At 45.3% G+C, this 15,896-nt stretch overlaps 1 protein-coding gene across 5 annotated transcripts in view; it reads left to right on the top strand.

Moving 5' to 3' along the window:
* Window positions 1-15,896, top strand: part of MECOM (MDS1 and EVI1 complex locus) — a 759,237-nt gene that overhangs the window by 660,360 nt on the left and 82,981 nt on the right. For 4 of the 5 annotated variants that reach the window (XM_033957747.1, XM_033957745.1, XM_033957748.1 and 1 more), the window contains 4 exons: window positions 5,824-5,926; window positions 8,952-9,168; window positions 12,914-13,061; window positions 14,956-15,112. In XM_033957747.1, coding sequence (XP_033813638.1) covers window positions 5,824-5,926; window positions 8,952-9,168; window positions 12,914-13,061; window positions 14,956-15,112 — 625 coding nt within the window. The remainder of the gene's footprint in view (window positions 1-5,823; window positions 5,927-8,951; window positions 9,169-12,913; window positions 13,062-14,955; window positions 15,113-15,896) is intronic. The other variant, XM_033957746.1, reaches the window with a different exon arrangement.

The following is a 15,896-nucleotide window of genomic DNA, read 5'->3' as shown; positions in this document are numbered from 1 at the left end:
CAGTGCCCCAACCGCTCCCTCAAATCCGCTAAAGTGCTCAGGTCCCCATCGACGGTCAGCAGATGTTCTACCAAATAAAATCCCAACGTTTTCCAACGACGGAAATTCGAATTGTCCGAGCCCGGTACAAAATCTGGATTGCCCATCAGGGGCAACAGCGCAGTCACCCGCGGGTCCCCCCCCAGGCGCCGAACCAGACCCTCCCACGCCCCACGCATGGAAGCCAAAAGAATTGAACCCCGAACCTCCCATGGCAAGGCCCCCCCGGCAGGTGAAGCAAGGCAAGGAGAGAATACGGGGCGTATAGAATTGCGATAGCGTTTTTAACGCGCGCAGAATTGCCGTGCATGCTAAACCTGCCCTATGCGGCTAGAACTAACGCCAGCTCAATGCTGGCGTTAGTGTCTAGCGCGCGTGGCAATTCTGTGCATGCTAAGCGCACGCTAAAAATGCTATCACAGCCTAGTAAAAGGAGCCCATTGAAAATCTAAAGTGTAATAGGTAAAAAGATTTAGAAAAGTTTCTGCTTAAAAATGGAAAAGTTCTGATTGCCATCTGAGGAAGCCCACAATTTAAGCATATTTATCAACGATCTAGAGATGGGAATATCTAGTGAGATTGAACAACTTTATATGATATGGCAAATTTAATTAAGTTGTTAAATCAGAAGAGGATTGTGCAAAATTGCTAAAGGGCCTTGCAAGACTGGCCAACAAAATGGCAGATGGCGTTTATTCTGAGCAAGTGTAATGCATGCGAGAAAGAGGAGCCCAAACTACAGCTACACGACAGGAGGGTTTCCAGAAAAAAGAATTTGCATTGCCACCTATTCCAACCTGTGATCTGGTACTTTCCTCCCTCTCTCTCATCTCCCCCTCCTGCTGGACCAGATCAGGCACTGGCTCAGGGCACTGATAACGAAAGGTGCCAAAATACAAGTCCAGCGTCTGTCCCTCTAGAACAGGGGTGCCCAACACGTCGATCGCGATCGACCAGTAGCTCAGGAAGGCAACTCGAGTCGATCGCACTCGTGTTGCCGTCCTGATCTACGGGCCGATCAGCCTTCCTCTCCAGTGTTCTCCCTAGGGCCTTTTAGCTGGGCGGTCCGCCCAGCTGTCATCTGCCGCTGCTGAACATTAAAAAAAAAACCCCAAAAAACGGCTTGGAGATTTCAGCCCCTAGCGAACTTATGCTCTGGGCTCTAACGTGTACGTGCAGGCTTCTCTTCTCTTCCCTCCGAAACCGGAAGTTATGTCCGGGGAGGGGGGGGGGGAGAAGGGAAGCCTGCACGCACATGTTGAGAGCCCTGAAGCAAGCGTTCGCTACGGGCTAATGCGGGAGACAGGTTAGTGAAGCATTTGTTCTTGTTCCTGCCGGGTCCTGCCACTTTCTGTTTCCGCGAAGGCAGGACCCGGCAGCATTTCCCCCAATAGGATGATCACGATCTTGGGCTGATCAGCCTTCCTCTTCCCGACGGCAGAATTGACATCGGGGAGAGGAATGCTGGTTGGCCGAAGCAGGGAGAGCTTGGGGCCTGTTATTGGTGGCATTTGGGTCCTGGTCCCCGATGGTAATGGCAGTGGCAGTGGCTTGGGGGAGGGCAGGGAGACAGAAGGAAAGAAGAGAAACAGAAAAAAATGAAAGGGAGGCAGAGAGAAAGAAAGGGCAGGGAAGAGGAAGGAAAAGTTGGGGGGAAGGAATGAGGTCTGGAGGAAAAGAAGCATACAGGCTAAAAGAAGGGAAGAAAGATTGTATGCACAGTCAGAAGAAGAAAGTGCAACCAGAGACTCATGAAATCACCAGACAAGGTAGGGAAAATGATTTTATTTTAAATTTAGTGATCAAAATGTGCCTGAATTTATATCTGCTGTCTATATTTTACACTAAGATCCCCTTTTACTAAACCGCAATAGAGGTTTTTAGCGCAGGGAGCCTATGAGTGTCGAGAGCAGCGCTGGGCATTCAGCGCAGCTCCCTGCGCTTAAAAACTGCTATCGTGGTTTAGTAAAAAGGGAGGGGGTATATTTGTCTATTTTTGTATGGTTGTTACTGAGGTGATAGTGCTTAGAGTCATCTGCTTTGACCTCTTTAAAAAACCCTGGAATAGGAATGATGATTAACATTTTCTATGCATACAGTGTGCTTTGTGTTTTTTTTAAATTTTATTGTTGGTAGATCATTTTGACTTGGTCATTTAAAAAGTAGCTCGCAAGCCCAAAAAGTGTGGGCACCCCTGCTCTAGAAGTTTGAAGGTAGATAGACAGATTTTGGCGCCCTTTATCACTGATGCCCTGGGCCAGGGCCTCACCTGGTCCATAGGTCCAGCCAGCCCTGATGACAAAGGGGAGACAATAGAAAGCAATAACAAGCATTTCGGAGAACCTCCCAGGCGCAAACTGTAAGTGAAAGCAAGTGAGAGATACAGAAATTTCACCAGCAAACAAAAGTTGCATTGACTGCTTTCTTATTGGATCAGCATTTACACATAATATCCCTTGCTTTCAGCCAGCTCTAGAAAAAAGGTAGTGCATGGCAGAGCAGTTTTATCTACCATCATTATACAATTGACTAAACACATCTAGAATGGAGAGGGACACGTTAAACTAGAAATTTTTTCAGGGCTAGATTGCATTTGCCATATACTCTGTGCAGAAAAAAAACTACAATTAAGGTTGGATCATTGGAGGATGGGGAGGGGGGGGAGGGGTCAGTCTGCATCAGTTGCTCATGTACTCTGACTTGAGGGGAGGAGGGGGGAAAAGGAGAAGGGAGAATTCTCCACACAGAAGATCAAAGCCAATTTGGAATATGCCAAGTACCCTCAGAGACTGAACTCATTTAATCTTTTTTTTTTTTTTTTTTTAAGCGCTTAAAAAAACAAACATGTTTGAATGATTTTAGGGCTCCTTTTACTAAGTTGCGCTAGCGTTTTTAGCTCGCGCTTTGCACGCGCTAAATTGCCACGCGCGCTAGACACTAACGCCAGCGTTGAGCTGGTGTCAGTTTTGGGCACGTGGCGCGGGGTTAGCGCACGTGGCAATGCAGCGCGCGCTAAAAACGCTAGCACACCTTTGTAAAAGGAGGCCCTTAATCTCTTAAGACACTTTACCTATTCCAAATTGGAATTTGGGAGGCTGCCAGTCATGTACCTGTCTTGTGAAGGCTGCATGCAGCTGGAAATAAAGATTCGGGTTTTGACTTGCTGCTCTCTGGTGAAGCTCTTCGATGTCCAACTCTGATCACTCTCTCATAGCAAATCTCCTGACTGCAACCCACAATGGCAATTGCTGTGAGTCCGATCTAAGGCTTTTACCCTGCCTTCCCATTCACCATCTCCCACTGTTCCACCTCCAGATCATCTCCATAAATGAGTCTCTTGGCTAGAAAATGTATACTTCAATATTGGACAATTCCTGATCCTCCGAGGTTTTGGCATTGGCGGAACCAATTATATCAGTTGGCCATTTGGGAAGCTAGATGCTGGAATTATAAGAAAGCGAAAGATGTTATTTATACAAATCTGGGATTCATATTTGCAAGATTTGCATCCTAAGGGTCGTAGTGCAATTTTAAGTTGGGTCTCTTAATTGGGCTTTTATTTAGTTAAATAGAGAGTATCATTGGGAAGATAGTACTATTGGGTGGGGAGGGGTGGGTGTGGAGAGGGATGGTAGAGGTTCAAACACATACAGATAAAGTGGGGGTTTATTGAAAGTGGAATTTGTCTTTTATTATGTATATTATATTATTATAGTTGATGCATTATTGATGTGCTTTGATGTTGTATTTATTGTACTCGATGATGTTTGCATCAATAAAAACTGTTTGAATCTAACTGGCTGGGTCTAGTACAGTCTAGAGTGACACGGGAAAAGCTACCCTGCCTATTGGTAGGATCTAAGGCTTCTAAGCCAATAAAAAGATACTGTAATGGTGAAGGAATGGAGCACTAGCAGGCTGCTCTACCCAGCCAATGATAAGGATGTGTAGGCAGAGCCCTGGAAGGCGATACTAGACCCAGCCAGCCAATGGAGATGATCTGGAGATGGAGCAGTGGGAGGCAGCCAATGGGAAGCAGGGTAGCAGACTTAGATCTCGCCCACAGGCAGGGCAGGCTCCTTACGGACCTCATACATGAGGAGGATTACAGCACATTTTACTATTGCAGAGGTATCGTTTCCCATTAAAAAAAAAATCCCCATTACTGTGGGAATGCTGCAATAACAATTCCCATTCTCATGACACTACCACAGAATGGGTCACTGTTACTGTGGTATTCCCAGGGGAATTTTTTAATCCCTTCCGACTGCTGAGGTAATTACTGCTGTAATTGCTGTATTACACTAGTATAAAGGTTGCCCTTCTTTAGATTAGATGTTTTGCAGTAAGTGGTTTATTAAATTTTAATCAACTTGTAACTATGAAACTTGCTTAATGGTAGCTAACATTGATAACTTCCCCCTTTACTGTTAATCCCAGTTATTAGTAACTGGGGTAGGGGGGGGAGGTAGGGAGAGAATTATCAACACGGGCTACATTTAAGATGTGTTCTTTTACTGTCAATCCCTCCCCCTCCCCCGAAGAGTTTCAGTTTCAGGTAAACAGAGCTGATACTGTGATGTCATAAATGCCTCATTCCACCAATAAGAACCAAGCTCAGTGATGTCACAAAGGCTTGATTGCCCCATACTGGGCTCACTTTGAAGACTTACAGCAGGGATTTTGAATTCTGAAGACATTTTCTTTAATTAAGGGGGAAAGTTATCAATGTGATCTACCATTAAGATGGGTTATTTTACTGTTATCCCCAGTAAATAGGATTTTTATAGGTGGTATAAACATTTTAAAATAATAATAAATTGGTCTCGTGGCATAAAATGGGACCTATGCTAAAATAATATCACTTAGTGGTAAAATAACCCATCTTAACGGTAGCTCATTTTGCTGACTAGGCCTCCAAATTACTCTGTGGATGCTATCATTTTATTGTTTTTAAATTATTTAAACAAAATACAGTAAAACCTTGGTTTGCGAGCATAATTCGTTCCAGAAGCATGCTTGTAATCCAAAGCACTTGTATATCAAAGCAAATTTCCCTATAGGAAATAATGGAAACGCAGACGATTCATTCCACAACCCAAAAGCTTTAATACAAAATACTATATGTACTTGTATTCCAAGATTTCGCTCGTTTAGAACAGTGACTACACTCCCGCACCGTCAGAGAGAGATGAACCATTGGCTCAGTTGTGATGATGTGATGCATGTATACTGTATGTTCTCGTATTGCAAGACCTCGCTCGTTTAGAACAGTAACTACAACCCCGCAGCGTCAGACAGAGAATAATCATTGGCTCAGTTGTGATGATGTGATGTGTGTATACCGTATGTACTTGTGTTGCACGACTTTGCTCATTTAGAACAGTCATTAGACTCTTGCAGCGTCAGAGAGAGAAGAACCATCGGCTCAGTTGTGATGATGTGACGCGTGTATACTGTATGTACTCGTATTGCATGACTTTGCTCGTTTAGGACAGTCACTGCACTCCCGTAGCGTCAGAGAGAGAAGAACCATCGGCTCAGTTGTCATGAGTGTATACTGTATGTACTTGTATTGCAAGACCTTGCTTGTATATCAAGTTAAAATTGAATCAAATGGTTTGCTTGTCTTGCAAAACAAGTTACTTGCAATCCAAGGTTTTACTATATACCCAATAAAACTTGGCATTCTCATTTAAGCAGTTGTCGAACTTTCAGCATTGCCCTCTGAAACTCTTAATGAACAAGACTTTCCCTCCTTTCTTCCCTTCACTTGTTTTCCAGATATTCTACAGAGTCGTAGCAGTCGTCGAGCCTGGGAAAGAGCTCTTACTGTTCATGAAAACGGAAGATTATTTGCAGGAACCAATGGCACCTGATATCCATGGTTAGTAATTTGTGCCACCCATCTAGCCTGATGCCAGCTCACGAAAGAGACTACGGGCTCCTTTTACAAAGCTGTGCTAGGGCCTTAACGCGCAGAATAGCGCACGCTAAATTGCTGCACGCGCTAGCCGCTACCCCCTCCTTTTGAGCAGGTGGTAGATTTTTGGCTAGTGTGCGCTATAGCACGCGCTAATCCGGCGCGTGCGCTAAAAACGCCAGTGCGGTTTTGTAAAAGGAGCCCTATGGATTACAGTATACCCTCGTGAATTTGTGGTTCCGATTTTGCAGACTCAGTAATTTGCGGGGTTTTGTTTTTTTTTTTCTTTTCTTTCTTTAAAACCCTCCTCCCTGTACCTGTCTATCTGATGCTCGTTTCCCAGCCGCTCCTCCTTCCACGACGCAGGCGCACTTTGAAGTCAAACTCTTCGGACAGTGAGGTTTTAAGCCTACGGGGGCTCGCGCTGTTCTAACAGCATTTCACTAAACTACGCAGGTGTGAAGGAAGAGGCAGGGGGGGGCATGCGCTGTGGAAAGAGGAGTTTTTGGTTTCACGCCAGAGGCTGGTGCGGGGAGGAGGGAGGTGAGGGGGCTGGGGCGAAACGGCTGGTGTCAGGTCAAAAGCACGCCGGGACAAAGGCGCGCCCAGACAATTAAAAATTAATGTTTTTAGGGCTCGGGCGGGGGGGGGGGGGAACACCCCCCCACTATACTTAATAGATATCGTGCCGCGTTGTGGGGGCATTGTGGGGGGGTGGGGGGGTTGTAACCCCCCACATTTTACTGAAAACTTCACTTTTTCTCTGTTTTTAGGGAAAAAGTTAAGTTTACAGTAAAATGTGGAGGGTTACAACCCCCCAAACCCCCCCCATAATGCCGGCGTGATGTCTATTAAGTAAAGTGTGTGTGTGTGGGGGGGTTCCCCAACAAAAACCGCCGTCAGAGCCCCTAAAAACAGTAATTTTGAGTGGCACGTGCCTCCGCGCTGTGCTCAATTGTCTGGGCGCGCCTTTGTCTTTCGCGCCGTTGTCTATGAACCGAAACGGCTATTACTGCTGTGACCTGAGGGAGCCATTGGGTCTGTGTTCTGTCTGGTACCGGTGAGAGGACGGGATCGGAGCAAGAGAGGGGGAGGGGGGGGTACTTAGGGTATGCTTAGTTAAGAGGCCTGTGTAGTAGCACGAGGACATATTTACAATAAAGAGACGAAAAAGAATAATGTTTCAGAGGGAGAGATACATGTTACAAGGAGGTTTACATTGTTGCGGGAGGGAATAACTAAATTACATTGTGGCGAACTGCTGCACTGTCAAGGATTGGAGCTTTGAACATTGAGCAGGTAAACCATTAAAGCTTTGGCAAATGCATCTTTACATTGGAACTTTGAGGGAAAAGTGAGTGAACACCTGGTCATGGCGAGCAAATAGCGCTGCGTAGGTGTAGACCAGGGGTCTCAAAGTCCCTCCTTGAGGGCCGCAATCCAGTCGGGTTTTCAGGATTTACCCAATGAGTATGCATGAGATCCATGTGCATGCACTGCTTTCAAAGCATATTCATTGGGGAAATCCTGAAAACCCGACTGGATTGCGGCCCTCAAGGAGGGACTTTGAGATTCCTGGTGTAGATCATATTTTCAGCAGCTAAATCTAGATGCCTAGATTTTCCAAGATTAGGGAGGACCTAGTTGACTGCCATTGAATTAGCAGCTCAGCAAGGCACAAGCGGAATAGAAATCACTTATGTAATGTAATGTAATGTAATAAATGTTTATTCGGCTGAATCTAGTGTTGGTTTAACGGCTTAGTATTGATTTAGCTATTTAGCAAGCATAAATTATTGGCTAGGTCAGGGGGTGGGCAACTCCGGTCCTCGAGGGCCGGAATCCAGTCGGTTTTTCAGGATTTCCCCAATGACGATGCATTGAAAGCAGTGCATGCGGATAGATCTTCTGCATCGTCAATGGGGAAATCCTGAAAACCCGACTGGATTCTGGCCCTCGAGGACCGGAGTTGCCCACCCCTGGGATAGGTAAATCGAGGGTTAATTTAGCTGCTTAGCAGGGGCAAATACTTAGCTAGATAGATCGAGTGTTGATTTAGCAATTCAGCAGGGGTAGATTTGTAGCTGGGTGCATCTAGCTGCCAAATCAGTGATAATAATAATAATAATAACAGCTTATATATCACAATACCGTGAAGTTCTATGTGGTTTACAGAAGATTAAGCAAGGTAACAAATTGATTGACTTTAAGAGGGGAGGAAGAAAGAGAATTAGTAGGACAGGAAATTCATTGTTGAGGAGAGAGTGATCAAGAGGACAAGTTAAGTGATGTAGTTAAGGGGGGGGGCAGAGGGCCGGTGGAGGCGCCAGCACTCGTCCTCCTCTCCTCACCCCCCACTACTGCGCAGGCGCACTCCGTTCCTTCCCTTGTACCTCTTTGACGTTTGTGGTGCGAGCGGCAACCTCGACCTGCTGCTTGTGCCAGCATTGACTCTTCCTCTGATGTCACTTCCTGGACCCGCGCCTTTAAGCGACATCAGAGCTGGCATGAGCAGCAGGTTGGGAGCAGGCCTGGAGCGTTAACGAGGTACCGGGGGGGGGGGGAAGAAAGGAAGAGGCACACGCGTGCGACAGGAGGGGAGGGGGTGGAGAAGAAGGCAGGGGAGGGGCGCCACTGCCCCGGACCCCTCTCACCCTCGCTATGCCACTGTGCCTAGTTCTATAGTTTAGAGGCCCAACGCTTTTGAAAATTTACCCTTTAATAGCACATGGTTCCAGTGTTAATTGTCTTTGTGTAATCTCAAATTGATTCTCTATTTCGACAAGACAGATTAGATTGGATTACTTAGAAAACATTGGTGGGTGGGCTGTGGGGGGTGGGGGGAAAACTACTGGGAAAATGTCATCACTTGCATTTGCACTTGAATTGAATTGAACTGAACTTGCATTTGTAGGCCTCTCCTCGTGCTCCATAGTGCTCTCAGCACTCTGTCTTGTGCATCCCGTAAGCAATTGATTTACATTTTCAGAGGAGCGCCAGTACCGTTGCGAGGAGTGCGACCAGCTGTTTGAGTCCAAAGCTGAACTAATGGACCATCAGAAATTCCCCTGCAGTACACCTCATTCGGCATTTTCTATGGTCGAGGAGAGCTTTCAGGAAAAGCTAGACGAGGAGGATGACCTCCACGAGATGCACGAAGTTCAAGAGTGCAAAGAATGCGATCAAGTATTTCCAGATTTGCAAAGGTTAGCAACAGCCATTTGAGTCTGACATTTCACATTCTGGTGTGCAGAGCATTTCCTCTGCTCACTTAAGTGCTGGGAATTGTAGATGTTCAACTTGCTACATGCATGTCTTTTATCTTGGATATTTCCAGGCAACGGACCTCTTGACTCTGTTTATCTGACAATAGCGTTTTAAACTGTTTCCTTATTTAACTAATACTAATGCAACAGTTCCGTCTGCAACAGTAGCATCTGGACCCATCTGCAAGTAATATGGATGCATCTCAGCTTTACACAGCTAGCAGGTTTCAAGAGCTTGCTTTGGACTTTACATGCAATATACCACATAGGCAGCAGAATGCTTTTTTTGTTTGGAGGGGGTTCAGAAGCTCCGCTTTAGCCTCAGCAGAATCCTGTGGCACAACTCTCCAGCTCCTTATTCCCCTCACCTACTTTCCAAGGTCACTGTAATTTTAAATCTTCGGGCAGCTTCCTTGCAGCGTCAACGAGCAGGCCTGCCCCAGAAGTCTTCATTTTGTAGTGACTTCCTGTTCCTGCAAAGGTGGGACGCTGCTGAATGAATGGTCCTGGGACAGGCCTGCTCGTTGACGCTGTGTGGCGGCTGGCCGAAGATTTAAAATTAAAGCGACCGGGAGGAGGAAGGCGGGGGGAATAGAGCCATAACTGACCATCAGAACAGGGGGGAAGCCACAGGGGCCATGGCCTGCCCCTTTGCCTGGCGGTCAGTTATGGCTCTACTCCCCCACCTACCTCCTCCTGGCCTGTGTAATTTTAAATCTTTGGGCTGCCGTCACACAGCGTCAACGAGCAGGCCTGTCCCATTCTGCAGCGTATCCCCTAAGTGGGAACAGGAAGTCGCTGCAAGGTCAAGAAATTACAAGTGCTTTAACCAACTGTTATTTCTTTCTCTGTTTTCCTTTCTTTAAGCAATGTAGTTCCACCCCCTTTCCTCTTCTTCCTGTTATCATGTAGTAGTCTACGTTTTAGTATTTTTTTCCCCAAATACTATGTTTGTCTTACCCTATTTTATATTTTGTACTTCGCATTGAATATATGACAATGCGTTCTAATCAAAAATTTTATTATACTTGAAACTTCCGGGGTGGGCCTGCTCATTGACGCTGCACGGCAGCAGCCCGAAGATTTAAAATTACAGTGACCAGGGAAGGTAGGTAGGGAAGCAGGATTCTGCCGGGGCTGGGGTGGAGAAGTGCTCCAGCCCATACCACCACCTAAGTTAACTGAATTATAATTTCCAATATTTCATCTCCAGCTGAGGGCATGCGTAAGAGTCTACGAGGGGCTGCCGAAAAGTTCCTAGCCCAGCCAAGAAGAGCATGATGTGGAGTCATGAAACTTACAAGCTGTTTCACACTTTTCTTGACACCTTTCTAGTTTAGTCTTTGGTTTATATACGGGGGTCATCTCCTAATAGAGCTCGACTTGGTTCACAAATAATTAAGACCAGAATATATAAAAGAATACGAACCAGAGAAAGAGAATGTGAAAATGTTATCAATTCGTCACTTCAGCAGGTAGACCATTAAGATATTGTGTGAACAACAAAGTTTTTAGAGCTTTGCGAAATTGTTGTAGCTGGCCTATGAATCTTACAGAGTCAGGGAGGTTGTTCCAAATTTCTACCACTTTGAACGCAAGAGATTGGCTAAGCTTCCCAACAGATTTAATTCTTCTAAAAGAGGGGAACGACAATTTATATTTCTGGGTAATCCTCGAATGACAAGATCTAGTAGTATTCCAATATAATGGAACTAATGGATCAAATATTCCATAGAGAAGCTTAAAGATAACACATGCACACTTAAACTGGATCCTAAAACGAACTGGGAGCCAGTGGAGCTTTCTCAACAAAGCGAGGCAAATGCATCTAGTAAATGGGCACAAGAATAGGGAGACCAAGCCATTGTGGCATCACCGATGAGGTTGGCTCTTAGACATTGGTGGAATGAGGCATTATGACGTCACAATACGAGGGGGCTGCTGAAAGGGTCTCAGCCCAACCGCGAAGAAAATGAAACTTACAAGCTGTTTGACATTTTTCTTGACATTTTCTGTTTCAATGATATGAAGTGGAATGAAGAGTCAAGAAGTGTGGAATAGCTTGTCAATTTCATGGCTCCACATCATTCTCTTCTTGGTTGGGCTGAGAACTTTTTCAGCGACCCTTCGTAGGTGTGGCTAAGTTTGTGATCAACTTGGGTTCTAAAATAGGCATAGAATGAGTTGGTACACTTTTCCACTGTTCTCACTGCATTTTCTCTTTTCTCAAGTTTATTTAAAATATTTGATTTGATCGCAAAATCCAAATCCAATGCGATTTACACTTAGGGCTCCTTTTACAAAGGCACGCCAGTGGTTTAACGCACGTGCTAAACTGCCGGACGCGCTAGCCGCTACCGTCTCCTCTTAAGCAGGTGGTAGTTTTTGGCCAGCGCGGGGGTTAGCGCGTGATGAAAAGTCATGCGCATTTGTTTGTACTGTAATGTAATGTAATGTAATTTATTTCTTATATACCGCTACATCCGTTAGGTTCTAAGCGGTTTGAAGAAAATATACATTAAGATTATAAATGAGAAGTAAGAAGGTACTTAAAAAATTCCCTTACTGTCCCGAAGGCTCACAATCTAACTAAAGTACCTGGAAATTAATAAAGAAGAGAAAATAAAGATGGTTGAAAAAAGAAAAATTCTATGTGAACTTATAGGATGGAAATTAAACTGACAGTGAAGAACTGTACTGTCGATATCGCCCACTGGATGCTTTGTTCTGTAGTTTGCTTTTGTTTATTGTTATGATGATTTATATTTTTTCTCAATAAACAGATTTGACTTAAAAAAAAAAAAAGTCATGCGCATTAACCCTGCTAGCGTGCCTTTGTAAAAGGAGCCCTTAGTTATAAAATTGGGTTAAAAACCCCCGAAAAAGTCATAATAATTAAACTAAACAGTTAGTACTATTTTACCAAACAATACACGTGAAACAGGGAGGGGGAAAAAAATTAAAGGATTAAATACAATTGGTAAACAAATAAAAAGGGTTAGGTAATGAAACAAGAGGTTGGGGGAGGTTACCCCACTTAATTTTTGCTTACCAGCACTACTAGTCCGCTGTAAATTATCCTTTGAAATGATTCAGTTAAATGCGTCCTTAAAAAGCCAGCTTTTTAGAAGACTTATAAACTTACTAAGTAATTTTTCTTCTCTTATATTGATCGGGAGTGAGTTCCAAATTTGAGAGGCTGTAACAGAAAAAATCATGTCCCTTCTTGCATAAACAAATTTTAGTGAAGGGACTAATAGTAAAGATTTTTCTTCGGATCTTTTGGTGTTTGGCTACCTTTTCATAGGTCACTTGTACACCATTGAGGATGTTCTTCTGACCCTGGGCGGACACTGAATTGGTGTTTTGTTTCTTGAGATATCCAGGAACACCTGGGGCTGGTGTTAAACATGCTAGGGCCCAGGACAGAAATTGGGGGGAGGGGTGGAGGGGGCAAAAATCCACCAGCACACTATATTTTCTTTAGCTTCAGATAAACTTGGGGGCCTCTTTGTAGTCTGGGGACCCGGAGGGTAATTGCCCTGTTTCTAACTCCCCTCCCCCCCCCCCCCAATGCCAGCCCTGGGAACTCTTGAGATTTTATTGACATGATTATTTAGGACATGAAGTTCTTGAAAAGATACAGTAATTGCAGCTATAATCATAGTTCATCTCTGTTAAACAGCCTGGAAAAACATATGTTATCTCACACCGAAGAGAGGGAATACAAGTGTGACCAGTGTCCCAAAGCTTTCAACTGGAAGTCTAACTTGATTCGTCATCAGATGTCACATGACAATGGAAAGCACTATGAATGTGAAAACTGTGCCAAGGTAAAGTGAATTTCTGGGATGCTTGAGCTGTTCTGAAAACTAGGAACATTTTAGGTCATTTGTATTATGCAATGTCTTGCTGCAAATAGGTTTTCATCATAACTCACTCATTTCAGTTCAGGGGGCACATTTGGCAAATAGTGATGCGATATTCCATCACCAGTGGGAAACATTTAAAAAAGGTATCTGTGTTTCTCATTTCACATTTTCAGACATATAGGGCTCCTTTTACGAAGGCGTGTTAGGGCCTTAGCGTGCACTAAAATGCCGCGCATGCTAGCCGCTACTGCCTCCTCTTGAGCATGTGGTAGTTTTTCGGCTGGCGTGCGCTAATCCGGTGCGTGCGCTAAAAACGCTAGAGCACCTTCGTAGAAGGAGCCCATATTCTCCTTGAATGCCCTTAAAAGCCCTGGAGGAAGGATGTTCCTGGAATAACAGAAACACAGTCTAGGATAGTGGTTCTTATTCTATGGCACTGCTTAACAATCTTTTTCTGGCTGTGATCCAGTGATTGTGGCCATATAAGGTTATGTGACACCCCCCACCTCCTGGATTTGCAGAATAATGATGCGCCTATGGAGAGCCTCCTTAGGTCATGACCCTAAAGGCAGGTTTTCTGACCTTTATTGGGATCCTGAACCATAGTTTGGGAACCTCTAGCCCAGTGGTTCCCAAACCTGTCCTGGGGGACCCCCAGCCAGTCAGGTTTTCAAGATATCCCTAATGAATATGCATGAGAGAGATTTGCATATAATGGAAGGGACAGGTATGCAAATCTCTCTCATGCATATTCATTAGGGATATCTTGGAAACCTAACTGGCTGGGGGTCCCCCAGGACAGGTTTGGGAACCACTGCTCTAGCCTATGGGGGTCACAAAAACAGGGCTGATTTCCTTCCCTCCGGGCCTCCATTGAGACTTTTGTCTAGCATGAGGCCTGTTGAGTCAGTGAATGGTCACAGGCCCTGCCCTCTCCTCCCCCCAACCTGTGTGAACTTCCTGTAAGAAAGGTGTGTGAGCACGCAGTGGTACATAAAACCCTGTTCTGACCGTTTTTGCTGTGGTGCACTGCTGCGGCTACTGCTAGGCAGAGAGAGAGAGAAATGTAGATAGGTAGGGGAGATCTCTTTTGTTTCCATCATGATCTTGAGTCACGTGAAATTTTAAGTGTTAAAATGGGGCCATACTGGATAGAGTTACCAGCCATCCCGATTTCTCCGGACATGTTCTCCTTTTCGAGGACATGTCCAGGGGTCCGGACGTCTTTTCAAAACCCTGCGCTTTGTCTGGGTTTTGAAAAGCTTCCTCGAAATTGCGTCGCGCTGGAGGGTATCCGCACGTGTGCGGATGCCCTGCCGACGAGAGCAGGGGGGGCAGGGTGACTGGGGCGGGGGCTAGGGTGGGATTGGGGGAGGAATGGGGCATAATAGGGCAGGGATGGTAGAACTGGGCGGTCCTGGGGGCGGGTCTTGGGGGGGGGTCAGGATTTTACTAAAGTAAAATCTGGTAACCCTACTACTGGATAAACATTTGAGAAGCACTGGTTTAGGACTTCTTTTTGTAGTACAAGTATCTCCTCCATAATACCCTGAAAGCCGTCTGTCGTGGGGCAAAGGCTGCACGCAATTTTTACTTGCGGGCTTTAAGGCAATTTTCAAAGTGAAAATACATGTGTGCTCTTGCTTTGAAACTCACCACCCTACCCATGGTTTCATGCTTTCATAGGAAATACGTGGGTTTCTGGAGCATAGAAAAAAATGTCCAGAATAATTCTAGAAGCTTCACTAGCCTATAGGCATGTTTTCAAGCTGTGAAACTTGCTTCGGAGAACCTTTGGCTCCCGTAGTCCGACTGTGCTGTCAAGTTTCTTGACTAATCAGCACTCATTTCCTAGCAGGTTTTCACGGACCCCAGCAACCTTCAGAGGCATATCCGCTCCCAGCACGTAGGAGCTCGCGCCCACGCTTGTCCAGAGTGCGGCAAAACCTTCGCCACCTCTTCAGGCCTTAAACAGCACAAGCACATCCACAGCAGTGTCAAGCCCTTCATATGTAAGTCTTTGCACCCCAGACTCTTGCATTTTATCTGATCTCAGGTGAGCTTCAACAAGAGGAGACAATTAATTTAGTTCAACTGCACATTAGTTATTCACAGTCAATTAAACAGAAGGCTGTATTTAAATATTCATGTGCCGATAGATATTCAGCCAGCGGCACTCGGGCCCTGATTCTTTAAATGGTGTCTAGCCCCTAGGCGCCATTGAGATCGATTGTCAATCATCCATTGGCACCGTTTATAGAATCGTGCCTAGCAGCGCCTACGCATTCTTAGGTGTTGGTAGGCATTAAAAACTTAGGCACACTGCCATTTAGGCCAGGGTTTTCTTGGCCTACATGAGTGCATCTAAGTTAGGCACCTACCGGCACCTACGTGAAATTATGCCCAAAATCTGCCCCGAATGCACCCTTCATCATGCCTACTCACCAGTAGGTGCCTTGGTATAGACGCCTACCTTGAAATGGTAGGCCCCTAAGAGCTAATTAATTGTTTTATTAGCTTTTAATGGCGCTTTCAATTATCAGCGCTGATTGCGCCAATTAAGAAAATTAAATTAGGCATGCCAACCTAGGCGTTCAACTTTAGGCGTCTTTTATAGAATCACGGCCCCAGTGTTTTGCTGACCACCGCTGTGTTGTGCCCAGAAATTCAGTGCCAGGTCATGTCCAAGCTTCGGCATTGAATTGCTGGGTTTGCAGAGCTGGTTAAAGCATAGCCAGTTAAGTGTGATATTCTGCCCTTAACTGGCTATGGGGCACCCCATATAGGACTGCGTTT

This window comes from Geotrypetes seraphini, chromosome 9 (assembly GCF_902459505.1).
Source record: "Geotrypetes seraphini chromosome 9, aGeoSer1.1, whole genome shotgun sequence".
NCBI classification, from domain to species: domain Eukaryota; kingdom Metazoa; phylum Chordata; class Amphibia; order Gymnophiona; family Dermophiidae; genus Geotrypetes; species Geotrypetes seraphini.
This window is presented reverse-complemented; position numbering and strand designations above follow the sequence as displayed.